Source organism: Maniola hyperantus, chromosome 16, assembly GCF_902806685.2.
Source record: "Maniola hyperantus chromosome 16, iAphHyp1.2, whole genome shotgun sequence".
Classification (NCBI taxonomy): Eukaryota; Metazoa; Arthropoda; class Insecta; order Lepidoptera; family Nymphalidae; genus Maniola; species Maniola hyperantus.
In genome coordinates this window covers 2,835,311-2,852,172 of record NC_048551.1, presented here as the reverse complement: position 1 = coordinate 2,852,172, position 16,862 = coordinate 2,835,311, and the positions used below count along the sequence as shown (strand labels likewise).

At 38.3% G+C, this 16,862-nt stretch overlaps 1 protein-coding gene across 1 annotated transcript in view; it reads left to right on the top strand.

The window, feature by feature from the left end:
* LOC117989684 (parapinopsin-like) overlaps positions 1-16,862 on the top strand; it is a 69,044-nt gene that overhangs the window by 15,919 nt on the left and 36,263 nt on the right. The window contains exons 2-3 of the mRNA XM_034977078.2: positions 12,296-12,423; positions 13,056-13,344. Of these exons, the coding sequence (XP_034832969.1) occupies positions 13,168-13,344 (177 nt within the window). The 5' untranslated portion in view covers positions 12,296-12,423; positions 13,056-13,167. The remainder of the gene's footprint in view (positions 1-12,295; positions 12,424-13,055; positions 13,345-16,862) is intronic.

Here is a 16,862-nt window from a genome sequence, read left to right as displayed (position 1 = left end):
CAAAGTCGTTATCAATTAATACGGAACTTCATGAGCGGACAAACGTCAAACCGGCCATCATAGCGTGCCGCTATTATAGGTGTGTTGTAATATAAAAACCGGCCAAGTGCGAGTCAAACTCGCGCACCGAGGGTTCCGTACTACAGTGGTATTTATGCATAAAAATAAATAAAAATCTGTTTTAGAATGCACAGGTGAAAACCTTTCATATGATACCCCACTTGATATATGTAGTTATCTTACTTCGAAAATTGAAAATATTAATTATTAATTCATGACCACAATTTAATTATTTTTGTGGTATGTAACCACAAATTAACGGTTTTCACATTTTCCCCGAATGTCTGCTATAAGATCTACCTATCTACCAAATTTCATGATTCTAGGACAACGGGAAGTACGCTGTAGGTTTCTTGACAGACCGACAGACAGACAGACAGACAACAAAGTGATCCTATAAGGGTTCCGTTTTTCCTTTTGAGGTACGGAACCCTAAAAAATCGTGTTTTTTATTCACATACATTTCAACCGAATGTCAACGTAGATAAAGCAGAATTTAAGTTTTTATAAAAAAAGCTCGGCTCTACTCCTCTCGATCTAATCTATATGCCCTGGCCCAAGCTGAGTTTGTAAACATTCGAAGCAAATTAAATGCCCACCGTAGATAGAGTAATAAAGGTAGACACAGGAACGTTTGCTTTCTCATTCACACTAAAAAGAGATCACAGATAAAGTTACTAATGTGATAAACAGAGACGCAGCTAACCTATTTTGTGTAACTGGTTTTTTCAAGAATACGTACAACTTACAAACAAGGCATGCAACTTTAGTTGCGAAACAAACTTTGAGAATTCGTGGCGTAATTGTATTTCTCATGAGTTATTTACTTGTTTTCACATAAAAAACATTTAATACAAATATTGTTGATCGGTTAATACAAATATTGACTACTAAACAATGGTAATAATTGTCGTGTTATTTTATTCATCGTTACGTCGTGCTATCGCTATCTCATACGCAGTTACACAGTACTTAAATCTACCTATTATTCTATCTACGATGCCCACAGACTTTTTTGGCTTTTCTCTCCGAAATCATTACGTAACACGAACCTCGTTTGGAGTTTTGGACCTCACAACAGCTTTTAATTTGGACCCAACTCGTTCTACTTTTACGTAGGTACCATTGTTTCCAAACTGACTACAAAATTCAATTCACGTTTGCAACTATTTATTTTTTGCCTGTGGACGAAACAAATAAAACAAATAAAAGTAAATACAGTGTAGTATGAGTTTCCACATATCGACAGCGATGATAGATTACGAATATCGAAAATCTTACCATCGGTAGAGAAAAAAATCTCCTATAGTTTGTTGTTTAAATTTTAAATTTTATGTCGTAGGTACATATATCGTAGGTACTTAGCAATTTAAAAGCAAAGGTTCCAAGGGCTTTGGGCACTGGTCACTAGCTGTACTCTGGCTGAATTACTCAAGTAAGCTAATAAGACAGTTTGTCATCATTGTCGTCTTGTCATCAACCGATCGGCTTCCACTGCTGGACATAGGTCTCCTGTAGAAACTTTCACACACCATAGTCTGGCATCGCCTGGGTCAAGCGTTTTACGTCTTTTTCAATACCTTGGGATCTCAACGTTTATCGGTTTTTCGAACCATCTGTCCCACCCATTGCCTTTTCACTTCTTCAGCTTCGTAACCCGCTGAGCTATTCTGTTACTCTGGTTAGATTTTAGATCCTCATTTCTGATTGAATGTAGAGAAACTTCGAGCATAGCTCTCTCCATCGCCCGCTGTGTGATTCTGAGCATTCTATGATACCCATAGTCAGTTATGTCTTGTCAACGAAACCACTGCACATATTATAAAGACCGCTGACTATATTTTTTTCAAAAAAATTATTGTAACAGATACCCTAGTGCAGGGGCGTCCACAGACTTTGAAGCCGGGGTAGGCAGGGTAGGGCAGGGTAGGTAAGATAGGGTTAGGTAGGAACCTGTTTACTGGCAGGTCATCATGAAAAATATGCTGAGCTATTACAACTGGGGAACGCAGTGCATGTATGCCTCTATGACCTGCACACCACGGCTAAACAGCTGCCATCTAGTTAATGCTTAACGACAGGTTAATACTTGAGATAACTGAAAAGCTTTTGGGGTCCACTCCTCAATAGAGGGCGCTAACTATACAAAATAAACAAATTTCAAATTTTATCATAATGTTATTTTTTTAGAATCTAAAACGTACTTAAGTTTACGGAAAATAATATCTATAAATTAATTAAATTCAAAAAGTACAGAATCATAATCTTATTTTGATTGCAACAGATAAAACATTCATATGTTTTTACGAATTTAAATCGCGCGCGGTTTTCAAAACAGGTCTGATATAAATTTCTCTCTTGTGATTGGACAGAAGCTCTGCTTATTAGGTCCGCAATTTGACGCACATATTAACAGATTTCTAGGAGAAATGTGAGACACACAAAGACGTTGTCTTGTGTAATTATACTACACCGTAAGCATTTCGAGACGCAGCTTTACGTCCGATGTCGACTGCGTGATCCCGATCGCGATCGTTATGCGATCGCGATCGATAGGCCGGGCGGCGAGTTTTTGAAGAAGTGTACTTACCCAATATTAACATAATAATTTTAAACTAATTATGTTATAGTTTTTTTAATAATTCTATACTAATTATGCTAATACCAATTACTAATTAGATATTTTAAAAAATGGTTTTTTTTATAAAAAAATTTTTTAAAGGCTTTCATAATATGATTTTGTAGATCCCAAATGGTAGGGTAAGCAGTGCCTATATGCCTCTATGGCCTGCACGCCACTGCCCTAGTGGTGTCGTTGACAAGACATGTACTCAGCTACCAAGCAGTTTACATCCATTATATTTTGTCCACAGAGTTTCGACAGTCGAAAATCTATCGAGATCATCGGTTTGTATAAACTCGTACTAAGCTTACAGCTGACAAGTAGGATAATTGATTAGAAATAGAGTTTCAGTTCCTAATATGGTAATCAGTCACTAATAAGCTTCATTCATAGCTCCATGATGGTTATCTACCTCTTAATAAAATACGTCGTGTACCCAGCCTTCTGTAAAAATTTATACACGCGTACGCGCGCGTACCTTGTGACATCATCGCATGTTGTGAATATTTCAAGGACACAATAACATAAAGATGCTACACCTGATCAGACCCTCAACAGTTCACGTATAGCTTAATTGTTAAGTAAGTACCTACTAAAATAAAATAAAAGTTAAGTAAGTACCTACTAAAATAAAATAAAATAGTATAAGTATAGCTATATAGCTGAACATTCATTAATGGTCATTCTATCAGCTGATTATCACTAAGTATTCCTAGTTGAGCTGACTGACACTAAGTATTCCTAGTTACTAATGTTCCTTAATAAGACCCATACCAAACGAGAGAAAAAGAAGTCTTTAATCTTACCCTCTTTAGTAGCCTCTAGTATACGAATAACTTTGTCTGCGTTTTACTAAAGGAATTATTTTATCATTTTTAAATCTATTTCTTTCGTCTTTCATGCTAATGACTCCTCCCTTGGTAACCTGGCAAAAGCCAGGGCGGTGAAATAAAAACCTGCTAATTTAAATGAACTTTTAATTAAGTCTGTAAAAGGTAATACAATTTGTAGAGTGGCTAGCACTATACATTATATAGATGACTAGCTGATGTCCACTTAGTCCGCGTGGAATTAGGTCTTTTCTAAATCCCGTGGGAACTTTTTAATTATCCGGGATAAAAAGTAGCCTATGTCACTCTCAGGTCTTTATCTATACCCATGCAAAAAATCACGTCAATCCATTGCACCGTTGCGACGTGCTTGAAGGACAAACCAACAAACCAATAAACCAACAAACAAACACATCCGCATTTATAAAAATGGTAGATACTGATTATAAGCTCAATCGATTGCCGGTCCACTACTGAAGACGGATCTCCAATCAGAATACAAGGTTAACTTTCTAAGGGCATAGTCCACCATGCTGGTCAACGTAAGAGTGAAGCTGGGGTGGGTTGGCTAGTCTTTCCGAGATCGGACCAAATTTCGGCCACGGCGGCTAATCTCCACGGAGACTAGCCATTTGCGTGAGTAGGGTTTCCAGGTCGCCAAACCTAATAACCGGACAGATCAGTCAGTTTGGCCGGACATCTGGGTAGAAAGGCCGGACACCCTACATTATTGAAGATTTTGTGTCTAAATATTAATAGATACGACCAAAAAAATTATGTAAAATCAAGCTTTTTTTATTACTGTCATAAATCTTGTTGTCAGACGGTACTGCCGACTGCGGGAGCGACCGACAGTCGACTCGCCTGCGCTCGGCCACGCTCGTTTGCGAAATGTAAAAAGCCTAACAAAAGCCGGACAAGCCGGACACCGTTTATTTTGGCCGGACACGCAATCAAAACATACCTATGTCCGGCTTTATCCGGACGCCTAGCAACCCTATGCGTGAGAGATATTGTAGTGCACAAGAGTCTGCACAAACACATGTGCACTCTCTAGTCCCTACTCTCGGTAAGTCTGGTGGGACGGCAATCCGACACAACCAGAGAGAAATCAGACTTTAAGTGCTCTCCACAGCACGAGGACACCGTTAACTTTTTAACTCCTGGCTAGAACTTAGTACTGACAGAAAAACCCAATACTTACCTAATTATTTTTGGTTTGACCAGGGATTCCAATCCACAATCTAACATTTGCAACCACTGGACCATCGAGGCAGTTGAATCACACCGCTAATAGCTGGCAAGTGTCAGCAACTTATCCAATAAATTACATTCTAAATGGTCCAAGTGGAAAGGCTGGTTGTAATGACCGCGTAAAGCAATCATTTCGACGTTTGCTGCCTCTTCAGGAAGGCCGCCCATGTTCAAGATGTTCCAAAATTGTTACCGAGTTTTTTGATCTGCATATCTTTGGATTAGGCTAAAGTCAAAGTCAAAGTCAAATGATTTATTCAAAATAGGTAATAAATTACTCTTTTTGATGGTCAGATGTTAGATTTCTAAGAATATAGTGGTGATAATTATTACGCAAACTTAAAACTAAAGCTACGAGGGTTCCAAACGCGCTCAGGTCTGAGAAGAGCCCACAACAAACTCAGCCGGGTATTCTTTTTATTATCACCACTTTACAAAATTATTGAAACTTATTAGAACTATTACAAGCCGTTAAGCACTAGTTACCACAGTATGTGTGCGTGTTTGTGTGTGTGCGTGTGTGTGTGTGTGTGTGTGTGTGTTTAGATATGTCCGACTCTGACATTTGAGTGCGGAGACATAGAGACATGGAGATCTCACTTTGTCACTTGGGTGGGGACTGGAGACACAATATCACTCTCACACTTACAGTTTTTATTCCTTTTTTTACAATGAACTAAAGCTTAATTTGCTATAATCCGCTGAAACTGGTCGAATCTGTATGGTGCAACATGCAGCATGCGACATGCACCGCCCGCCCTCCCACTGCTAAACATGCAAGGAAAAGCAGCCACCAAGCAAGCAATACGCACCACCACCACGCAGCACCACACAAATCCCACAACATATACTTACTCGACGCACGTTTCGCCCCGACACCAAAGCATCCTCAGGAGATGTAGACCTTACAATCCACAATTGCAATGTCCTTTGCAGTGGGAGGGCGGGGTTCCTTTTCCCTGCATGTTTAGCAGTGGGAGGGCGGGCGGTGCATGTCGCATGCTGCATGTTGCACCATACAGATTCGATCTGTTTCAGCGGATTATATAGCAAATTAAACTTTTGGTTCATTGTACTTAATAAAAGGAATAATAAAAAATATTTCGTATTATAAGTGTTATAAGTTTCGTAGCAATAAATATAGTAAAGTTAACCGCATTTATGATATATACGGGTCACGGGTCGACCTCACGTAACATGTATCTACCTATATTATGATTCATAGTCTGATTATTGTATGAAACTTTAGTGGGATTCGCTATTGGGGCTATTCGATAGACACTCGTGAATTATGGCGCCTGTACACACTCGACGAGGGACTCTCGCCGAGAGCCTCGGCCGAGAACACTCTCGTCGAGAGCATGCTTGTACACACTCGTTCTAACATGAAGACTTACGCGACAATGGACGTATAAATTGCTGCTGCTATTTGTCTTTGTGCCGTGAGCTATTATAATTTTTTAAACATTTACTATAAAAAGAAAATTCGTAAACCATGGAGAAAAAGAAGATGGTGGATGATAACTATGATAACTAGCAATAGAAACAGGTAAATACATAATAAAACTTCATGAATAGTATAGTTAATGTATTTTATTGTATTATTAAAGAACGAGTGTGTGCATGCTCGCTCTCGTTTACCTCGCGAGAGCCAACGAGACCCTTTGACTCGGGCGCAAAAAACCGATAAGCCACTGAGAGCGACCGAGACGAGGACGAGAGAGCGAGACGAGACGAGAGCGCGCTGTACACACTCGCGTTCGGCCTGTCTCGGGGTATCTCGACGAGTGTGTACAGCCGCCATTATACCTACGCCGAGAGTAGAAATTAGAAAAATATGAGGGAGATAAACAAATTTTTTTAATCAGTATTCTGTATCTACTGTACATGACGTATTGAAAATTCCAAACAAGAATGATAATGGTGCTGATTCTGAGCACACCTAAAATTTAGAGTATATGCATCCTCTGCTTACTAATGTAATATGAAAAGGACAAACATAGTTTGACAGTGAGGCCGATTCTCCTGTACTCAATCTCTAAACTAAACTAAATTAACAGGTCTAAACCTAGTGCTATCCTTTTCCGCAAGCATCATTATGACATGGATAGCAATAGATTAAGACTTGTCATTTTAGTTTAGTTTAGAGATTGTGTACAAGAGAATCGGCCCCAGTTTTATATTTAACTGGCTGATGCCCGCGACTTCATCCGCGTGGATTTAGGTTTATAAAAATCCCGTGGGAACTCTTTGATTTTCCGGGATAAAAAGTAGCCTATATCCGTCCTCAGGATGCAAGCTATCGCTGTACCAAATTTCGTCAAAATCGGTTAAACCGATTTAGCGCGCTTACCACAGGGAGGTCATCAAAACATACTGAAGAGTAAAAATTATGGTCTGCTTCACAAATCAAAGTATCGAAAAAAAAATGCAAATCTGTGCAGAAACCTCGAAAAAATCAGTGTACATACATAAAAAACGGGCCGAATTGAGAACCACCTCCTTTTTCAAAGTCGGTCAAAAATTGCTGTGCCTGAAATTCTGTGATGTTTTATTAGAACTTGATTTTCACGGAAAATTTAATATGCAAATATTCTACACGTAGATACGCCCAGACGACGACGGAGAAAAATCTCTACAATTTATTCATATTGAATATTTTTAATTTTCGAATAATTAACTTACGTAAACTTTTTAGGGTTCTGTACCAAAATGTTAAAAAAGCCGGCTGTCTCTCCGTCGGTCAGTCACATCTGCTTGTTTCAGTAATAGCAAATGTAAATATAGAATTTTTTGTGATAATTTTTTTCTATAATGTAAATGTGTATATTATTTTTCTTTCTATTTAGGTAAGTAGGTACTGTTAAAATGTAAGTATATTTGATAGCAAATGTTTCTATAATGTAAATGTATATATATTATTTTTTTTATTAAGGTAGGTACTACGGTACGGTTTTGCACTTGAAATCTGGAATAGTTTTAAATCATGCTTGCCCAAGCTTATTGCAAATTACTTTTCAACGTGTTGTGGGTGCAAGAACTCATTTTAAGTACCTAATTAAATTAAGTATTTAATACTATTTACCACTTATTATTTAAGTTTGTTTTTTATATGCACAAGATAAATAAATTCGTATTCTTTCAAATTAAAAATAATACACTAACAATAATTATTGAGGCTTTTTTTCTTAAGGGGCCTCCTCCCATTTTCCGACGTCCTGGGAAAAACCTCTTTCTCCCTCGGTGGCCCTGGCCTCCCTCAGCGCATATTGGGAGGCTCCGAAAACTTTTACGAACACATCGGGCTCTATTAGATCAAGTTTGAAAGGCATATTTCAGAACTATGGAACTCGGTGGGCGAACTCGAACTCGCACTTGGCCGGTTTTTATATAGGCACAATTATTTCAAAATTCTTCGGAATATAATTGTATACGATTTAAATTTTTAATAGGTACATAATTATACTGTAGATATCCATATATTATAAATGCGAAAGTGTGTGTGTCTGTCTGTCTGTCTGCTAGCCTTTCACGGCCCATCCGTTCAACCGATTTTGACGAAAATTGGTACAGATATAGCTTGCATCCCGGGGAAGGACATACTAATGTATGTAGGACATATTAATACTAAATAAGGCTACTTTTGATCCCGGAAAATTAAAGAGTTCCCACGAGATTTTTTTAAACCCTAATCCCACGCGAATGAAGTCGCGGGTATAAACTAGTGGGTAGGTATATAAAAGGAAAGCTGATTGACTGACTGACTAACTGACTGATCTATTAACGTAGAGCTCAAACTACTAGACGAATCGGGCTGACATTTTGACATGCAAATAGCAATTATGAGTATACATCCGCTAAGAAAGGATTTTTGAAAATTCAAACCCCGAGAGGGTAAAATTGAGAATAGAAATTTGTGTACCTAGTCCACGCGGACGAAGTCGCGGGCATAAGCTAGTATCTACATAATATAAAACGTAAAGCTACGGGCTGACTGACTGACTGACGGATCTATCAACGTACAGCTCAAACTACTGGACAGATCGGGCTGAAAGGCATGCAGATAGCTTTTATGACGTAGACGTCCGCTAGAAAAGGATTTTTTTTTAATTCAATGCCTTACAGCGATCAGGCACTCATCCGATCCGAATCCGTGAAAATACGGATAAAAAAATTATCTACGTTATCATAAGCTACCATACAAAACAAAAAGGAACGTATTTTACGTAGTAACGTAGTTTTTGGTTCACTAGCCTTTAAATCCTCTTCAACCTATATTAGCGGCACGCTATGATGGCCGGTTTGACACATTACAATAGTGATGTGGAATGTCAATTTATTCTCGAACAAAAAACAATTAAGTTTTGTTTTTGTACCTGATTAAATAGGTTTAATAAAACAAAAATGTATATGTTTATTTAATTTATTTGAACGAACTGAATATTTGAACGAAAATGAATATACATACTTTATATGCACACAAGAAACATATGAATACAAAAGATACCGAAAAAGGTGCCACAAAAGGCCATAATTAATCAGATTCGTCCATACTACTATTTTCACTGTCGTCACTGCTATCATCACATACATTAATAATTATATGTTCGTTTTCTATAATATTATCTATTTTCACATCTCTTTCATAATCTTCCCTTATTAATTTAACAGTTCTATTCACAACCTTTTCCCAGTCTCCTTTAGTCACATGTTCACAAGCTTCTTCTAATAATTTTAGCATTTTTTTTGTGGTAAATGGGGGTTCTGTATTGTGTCTTGCAGCATATCCCTTAATTTGAGCCCACACCAACTCAATCGCATTATACTCACAATGGTAAGGCGGTAACCGTATAACTCTGTGCCCATGTTCTAATGCTATTTCGTCAATGACGTATCGGATCTTGGTTGGTTTGTTTTCTTTTAAAAGACGTACTAATTCCGCTTTTAACATATTCATGTTTGCATCTACGCCATTTTTACGAAGCCATGCGACGATATCAGCTTTCTTTTGGGATTGGGCAGGTGGCTTGTCAATTTGCATCGAGTGGTATGGGGCGTTGTCCATAATTATAATAGATGGTTCAGGGAGGCTACACAACATTGAGGTAAACCATTCAGTAAACTTTTCTCCATTCATGTCTTCATGATAGTCTCCAGTGGTTTTTGACGCAAAAGCCATGAGAGAACCTTCGACAAACCCGTTGATGGTTCCGGCGTGACAAATTATAAGTCGCGATCCTTTTCCTACAGGAACTTTGGAAGTAGATGCTGCTGTGTCATCGTTCCAAGAACGGCCTACAGTATGGTTAGCATTAAGCCATGTTTCATCCAAGAACACAACATTTTGCCAATTTTTGATTTCTTTCACTTGCCGTAAAAAAGTATACCTTGCCATCGCTATATCAAATCTTTCCATCAATATTTTGCGTTTGTTACATTTTTTGTATCGAAATCCAATGGTCTTCAAAATCTTCGTTAAAGAACTTTCCCCACCGAAGAATAATCCAGCTTCCTTCAGTGAATGCACCAACTTTTTTCTTGTTGGATACTCCTTCTGTAAATAGTAGCCGTAAACATGTCTTCGGATAGCATCGGCATCAAAGCTATCGATGCCTACGACTGGTTTTGCTCGTTTTCTCTTTTTTGGTGTGTGAAGTTTATTTTCTTCTGTGCCAGTCTCGCCATATTTTTTTTTAGTTATCCGTCTAACAGTTCGTTGTCCAATATTAAGCGCATCAGCTACGCGTTCAACCACTGACGTTATAGGTAAAATTGGCCCTCCATTTTGAGCTTCACGATCGAAATAGTTACGAAGGCGTATTAGGAACTCACGTGTCTGACTATTTAGAACAGTTCTCTGCGTACGTTCGGTCATATCGACGAAATCCACAACAAAGGGCTTGAACAGAGTCCAAATTAACGAGCAAGGGTCAACAGTAATGCAGTATCAATATTTGAAATCCAAAGCCAGGTCAAAACTATATCACAATCGCATTGCACTGACAGTTTATACTTTTCGAAGCAACGTCAATTCGAAACTGCTTTGTTTTGCATTGAGCATTGACGCGAGTTTGCCGGAGGTAGTAGTTGTGCTAGCCAGCGATCCTATGTGACGATCGTATTAGATTCCATTTTTAAAAATTTATTGATATTTTTTTGCGATTTCAGAGGTTTGTCCACATAGTGAAAATTGTTCATATTCACAAGTACATTCACCCCTTAAATGGTGCAAACTGATTTTTCTACACTTGTATACATTTAAGAAATCAATTTAATAAATAAATTTTGAGTCCTAAACCTAAAACTACATTCGATAAAATTTATGAATCTCTGCACATCACTATCGTCAATAAAGTAATACAATTATTTCCTTCAAAGTCGTTATCAATTAATACGGAACTTCATGAGCGGACAAACGTCAAACCGGCCATCATAGCGTGCCGCTAGTTTAGTTGCCTGGTAGAGATCGCTTTATAGCGATAAGGCCGCTAATTGTATGTTCTTCTTTTACATGTTTCTTTTTGTGTCTTTTCTTTTTGGTGTATTATTTAGATAAAGAATATTATATAAAGAATATTCAACTAAACTAAACTATTTTCACCACTTTTCACAAAATCGGGACGGATGAGTGCGTAACCGCCGTGAAGGGGTGAAGTAGGGGTTTGAAGTGTAGTCTACGCGGACGAAAACGCGGTCACTAGCTAGTCTTAAAATATAACAGTGAATGAACGGAATGAAATCGAAACCTAAGTTACAAATATTTCTGTTGGGATATTATGATTTTATAGGAAAAATATCAGTAAAAGGAAAAACTTGGACGTCCGGTTTGAGATATATATTTGAAGTAAGTGTCGAATATGTCATCGAATGTAAAACAAAAAACTCTTAGAAAAAATAAGAATAAGAACATATTTAAATATAAACAATTTAGTTTATAGCCAGTTCCAACATCCCCCTTTAAACTAAATTGTCTTACAAAAAAAACTTAACATAAAATATTAACACACTGAAACAAGAAAAAAAAAATTACATGAGAAATAAACTAAGACCTTAACTACATGATGATTCTTCAAATTCAATTGATTCATGCCTATGCGACATAAGTGTCCTAACCATATTATGCCAGAGCTGATACTTGCTCTTCACTATTCATCCTAGGTGGAATATTCACAGTAGGTACAATCAACTATGTACACTGTACAGTCCACCACGTTGGAACTGGCTGTAAACTAAATTGTTTATATTTAAATATGTTCTTATTCTTATTTTTTTCTAAGAGTTCTTTGTTTTACATTCGATGACATACACTTACTTCAAATATATATCTCAAACAGGACGTCCAAGTTTTTCTTTTTACTGATATTTTTCCTATAAATTCTAAATATCCCAACAATTTCAATTTTTTGGTTACCGCATTTCAATCAGAAATTCGGTACCTTTCTCAGATTGAAATCATATTTTTGTAAAAAAAAAATATTTTCGTCTTATCGCCTATCGGTTCCACTAAATTAAAATTTTCTTTTTACAGATTGACTTCAGCACTTCGGAGCAATCAAGAGAGTGTTTTGAGTGATTGCGAACAATGTGGCGATAGCAGTGAAATGGTGGAAATTGAAGTGATTGAAATCACAAAACATTTACGTTTCTAATGTATAAGTACGTATCAACGTCGTTATTAGATGGAAGTGTATATGTCTCCCTACCCAGTAATTATTGGGACTTCATCCGCGTGGACTACATAAACAAACTCCTATTTTACCCTTTTATGAATTTTCAAAAATCCTTTCTTATTGGACGTCTACGTCATAATAGCTACCTGCATGCCAATTTCAGCCCGATCCGTTCAGTTGTTTGAGTTGTGCGTTGATAGATCAGTCAGTCAGCTTTTGCTTTCGTATATTTAGATAATAAATACCTACTCAATAATAATGTACTTATCCTTTGTTAGTAGGTACCCACCTACTTACAAACTACCTTAACCTACATTAAGGTATCACAAATTGACCACCATGATGCCCCTCTAGTGCAGATGTGTGCAGCATTCCAGCCCCTCCAGAGAGGGCTGTCCAGCTTGTTAACTTATGTGCCCTCCCCATCCCAGGGTTCCCAAAGAGTTCCCAAGGGAATAAAAACCCTAAGCCCACAACCACGCGGACAAAATCGCATGGCATCAACACTAGTAATATTTTTTTTTTTAAATCCACGGAATCTCTCAAAAACCCAAATCCACGCAGATCAAGTTGCGGGCATCAGCTGATGAAAAATTAACCAAGTTACCTTGATTGCAGTGAAGTGATAAAAAGTGAAATAATCGTAAAAATTGTAAAGGGATTGCAGTGAAGTGTCTGTAGAGGGATTGCAGTGGACTGTAAAAACTATAGGGATTGCAGTGCAGTGAAAATGACGTCGTACAGTGACAGCTTCAACGATACAGTGGTGATGCAGTACGGGGACGGATTCCCACTGCTGATGCCGCGCTGGGGGTACGTGGTGTCGGCGTTCGTGCTGTTCATCATCGGGTTCTTCGGCTTCTTCCTGAACCTCATGGTCATCCTGCTTATGTTCAAGGACCGCCAGGTTGGTAACATATTCCACACTTTTATAACTTTTCAGAGATTCTGATGTAACTTTTTAAATTCCTTACCCCATCACAGCGTGCCTTGCGTGTCGCAGGCCGCGTGCCTCGCAGTCTCCTGGTCGCCGCGTCGCAATAAGAGACTTATTGGAAAAGGACCCTCTACGAGTTCGAAACGTAGTTGGGTAACACGTGACACATAAACAACATGAAATACGTGTTTTAGCCGTCATATTATATTTACATTATATAAAGACCCGTATTCAGTAGTAGACGGGCGATGGGTTGGGTGCCAATGAGGTGCCAATGTGGAGTCCCAAAACAATATGAAGGATAAACAATTCGTGCGGCTAATAAATTATTGACACCGGCTTCAAAAATATTATTATAGAACTACATCAACCTATGACATCAACTCTTGTATACATACCTAATATAGTAGGTACCTAGTCGGTAATAAATTATTAATTATTTTTAAATTTTATGGTTTGTGGTTAATATTTTTTTTGAAAATTTTGTAAGGTATAATATTTTTATAACCTACTTTGAAACATACTTTAATATAATCAGCCGAAAAAATATTGGCAACCCTAACTAGTGTAAACCGCCATCTGCAGACCGCAGACGACAGCTGTACCGGTTTATATTGTTGTTTTGTTCGAAATACAGTCGAACGCGGCCACACCTCACGAGTAGACTGTGGCGACACTGTCGCTTGCCGCCGCCCCGCACTTCTCCTGACCCAATAGTGCCGCCGACCGCACGCGGTGACGACGTATAATTTTACCATATCATATATCGTAAAACTGTGATATTATATTTCAAAATGAATTTTTCCGACTGGGAAGAAGAAAAACTTATAAGTTGTGTTGCGAAATGTCCGATCATTTATGACACAAGTCATGAAGATTATCGCGATAGCTTGTTAAAAGAATATGCGTGGAAAAGTATAGCAGAGGGAGTCAATAGAAGTAGTAAGTACTTACCTACAGTAGCCGGCAAGAAATATTGTGCATCTACCTTTAGAATGAGATTTCGGCGTTGTATAGTGCTGTCTCTGTCACTCATACCTAGGTTACGTTTTGTCAGTCGCAACGATAGAGACAATGCTCTACGAAACGGCTATCTCTTTCTAAAGGTCGATGTACAATATTTCCTGCCGAGAACTGTACCGGTTTTAGGTTATATTTTTATTTGTAAACTTATATCTTGGTATTTACATTACAATAAATAGTAATATAACGCGTTCAATCTGAGAAAGGACTCAAACTAATATTTGTTTATCATCTGCAAACCGTACTTTTGATTGTGTCATATCAAAAGTACGGTTTGCAGTGTCACCAACTAATCCAGTCAGGGTGGACTTCGCCGACTTTTAAAACGGCCGATTATCTAAAAATCGGCCGTTTTAAAAGCCGGCGAACTCCGTTCTCAGGTGGGAAAAATTGGAACTAGAGACGTTAGTACTATTACACATTCTGTGACTAGAGGCGCGTCAGCCGCCATTTCAAAATACACGCGGACGAAGTCGTGGGCATCAGGTCGTATTGCGATATAATTAAGCTATATTGATTCTTCGCTATTTTGAAAGAATTTTAATTCTATTTCTCTTGGTGAATATCTTAAATAGGTACCAAAGCATCTACTAGCGACGCTGTCATCTGAACAGATTAGTTGGTGGCATGACACTGCACTCTGGAGTGAGGTCTAGAGTACGGTTTACCGTATTTTCGACGTTTTATCTAGTTTTTAAGAAGTTTCAAGTTGTACCTACCTTTTTGTTGAATAAATTATTACTTAAAAACTAGCTGATGCCCGCGACTTCGTCCGCGTGGAATTAGGTTTTTTAAAAATCTCGTGGGAACTCTTTGATTTTCCGGGATATAAAGTAGCCTATGTCACTCTCCAGGTCTTTATCTATATCCATGCAAAAAATCACGTCAATCCGTTGCACCGTTGCGACGTGATTGAAGGACAAACCGACAAACCGACAAACCAACAGACCAACAAACAAACACACTTTCGCATTTATAATAAGGGTACCTACCTACTGATAAATAAAAATGTGGTTAAATTTCCAGGTGAAGATTGTAAAAAGAAATGGAAATTCGTAAGAGATGGATACCAAAGATTTAAGAAGAGAAATAAGGTAGGTTTTGGAGCAAAAAATTCAAAATATAAACGATACCAACAATTGTCGTTTCTTGAAGGTATACCGCAGCTTAGATCTAGTGGTTCAAATGTCCCCGAGTCGCCGCCCTTCCAGTCTCGGAGTAACTCACCACAAGAAACTATAGAGACAGAAGATATTGCAGAAAATGATGAAGAGGACGGACAAGTATCAAGTGATTTTCCAGAAATACGCGAGGGAAATGTGTCGGAGCAAAAACCGAAAGAAACACGCATCACAAAATGTACCAGTAATGTAGAGAAACTTTTGAAATACTTGAAAGAAAAGGACGATAAAAGGCACGATTTATTAAAAACAATAATAAAGAAGGATGATGATGTTGAATTATTTTGCCGCCATATTGCAGAGGTCTTGAGAAGTTTGCCTCCTGTTTATAAAGCAGAAGCTAAAAAACATATTGGGATCGTGATATCAGATTATGAGATAAAGGCAGCAGAAATGCAGGGGAATACAGAATCAATAAATATAAATGCACCTTCAGCGCCGTCTTCGACCTGTATGTCCCAATATTCTTCGAATCAATTCGTAGGCCCATACACAGAAAATACTTATTCAACACCGGGACCCAGTGATGCAGCACCGAATGCCGACATATAACATACACCCATTGATGTTGGAATCCCCCTTTTATTATTCTAGGCATACACCTGTACCTGGACCAAACTGACAACTCAAGAAAGACAGGGTTCTTCTTCTTCTTCTTCTTTGGGGCTATACAGGTCCTTGATATCCCTGAATCGCTGCGACCGTCTCCGATCTATTGTGTTTGCCTCCACTTCACACTTCCCTGTCAAACCCTGAGGCCGCCAGATACAGCAGCACCTTCTTGACTGGAATTGAAGTAACATCCTCAGGATAAATGATATCAGACAGACAGAGAAGACAGGGTTATTTAGACTTATCTTAGAATTAAAAATATTTTTTCTTAATAGATAGGTACCTCCCTGGCGCAGTGGTAAGCGCTGTGGTCTTATTATTGGGAGGTCCCGGGTTTGATTCCTGGCAGGGATTTGGAATTTTATAATTTCTAAATTTCTGGTCTGGTCTGGTGGGAGGCTTCTGCCGTGGCTAGTTACCACCCTACCGGCAAAGCCGTGCCGCCAAGTGATTTAGTGTCCGGTACGATGCCGTGTAGGTAAGCTTAAACATTTTACTTAGTTTGATTTCTTCATAAATAAAGCTTAAAACAAAATTAAACTGCCTTTTATTACACGACTACACAAGAAGGGAGTGTTTCAGTTAGTTGATGTACCTACTATGTAGCACACCCGCACAACCCCCGCGCTAACCCAGTGCGGGTGAACATAGGTGACGTGCGGATATGCGGGG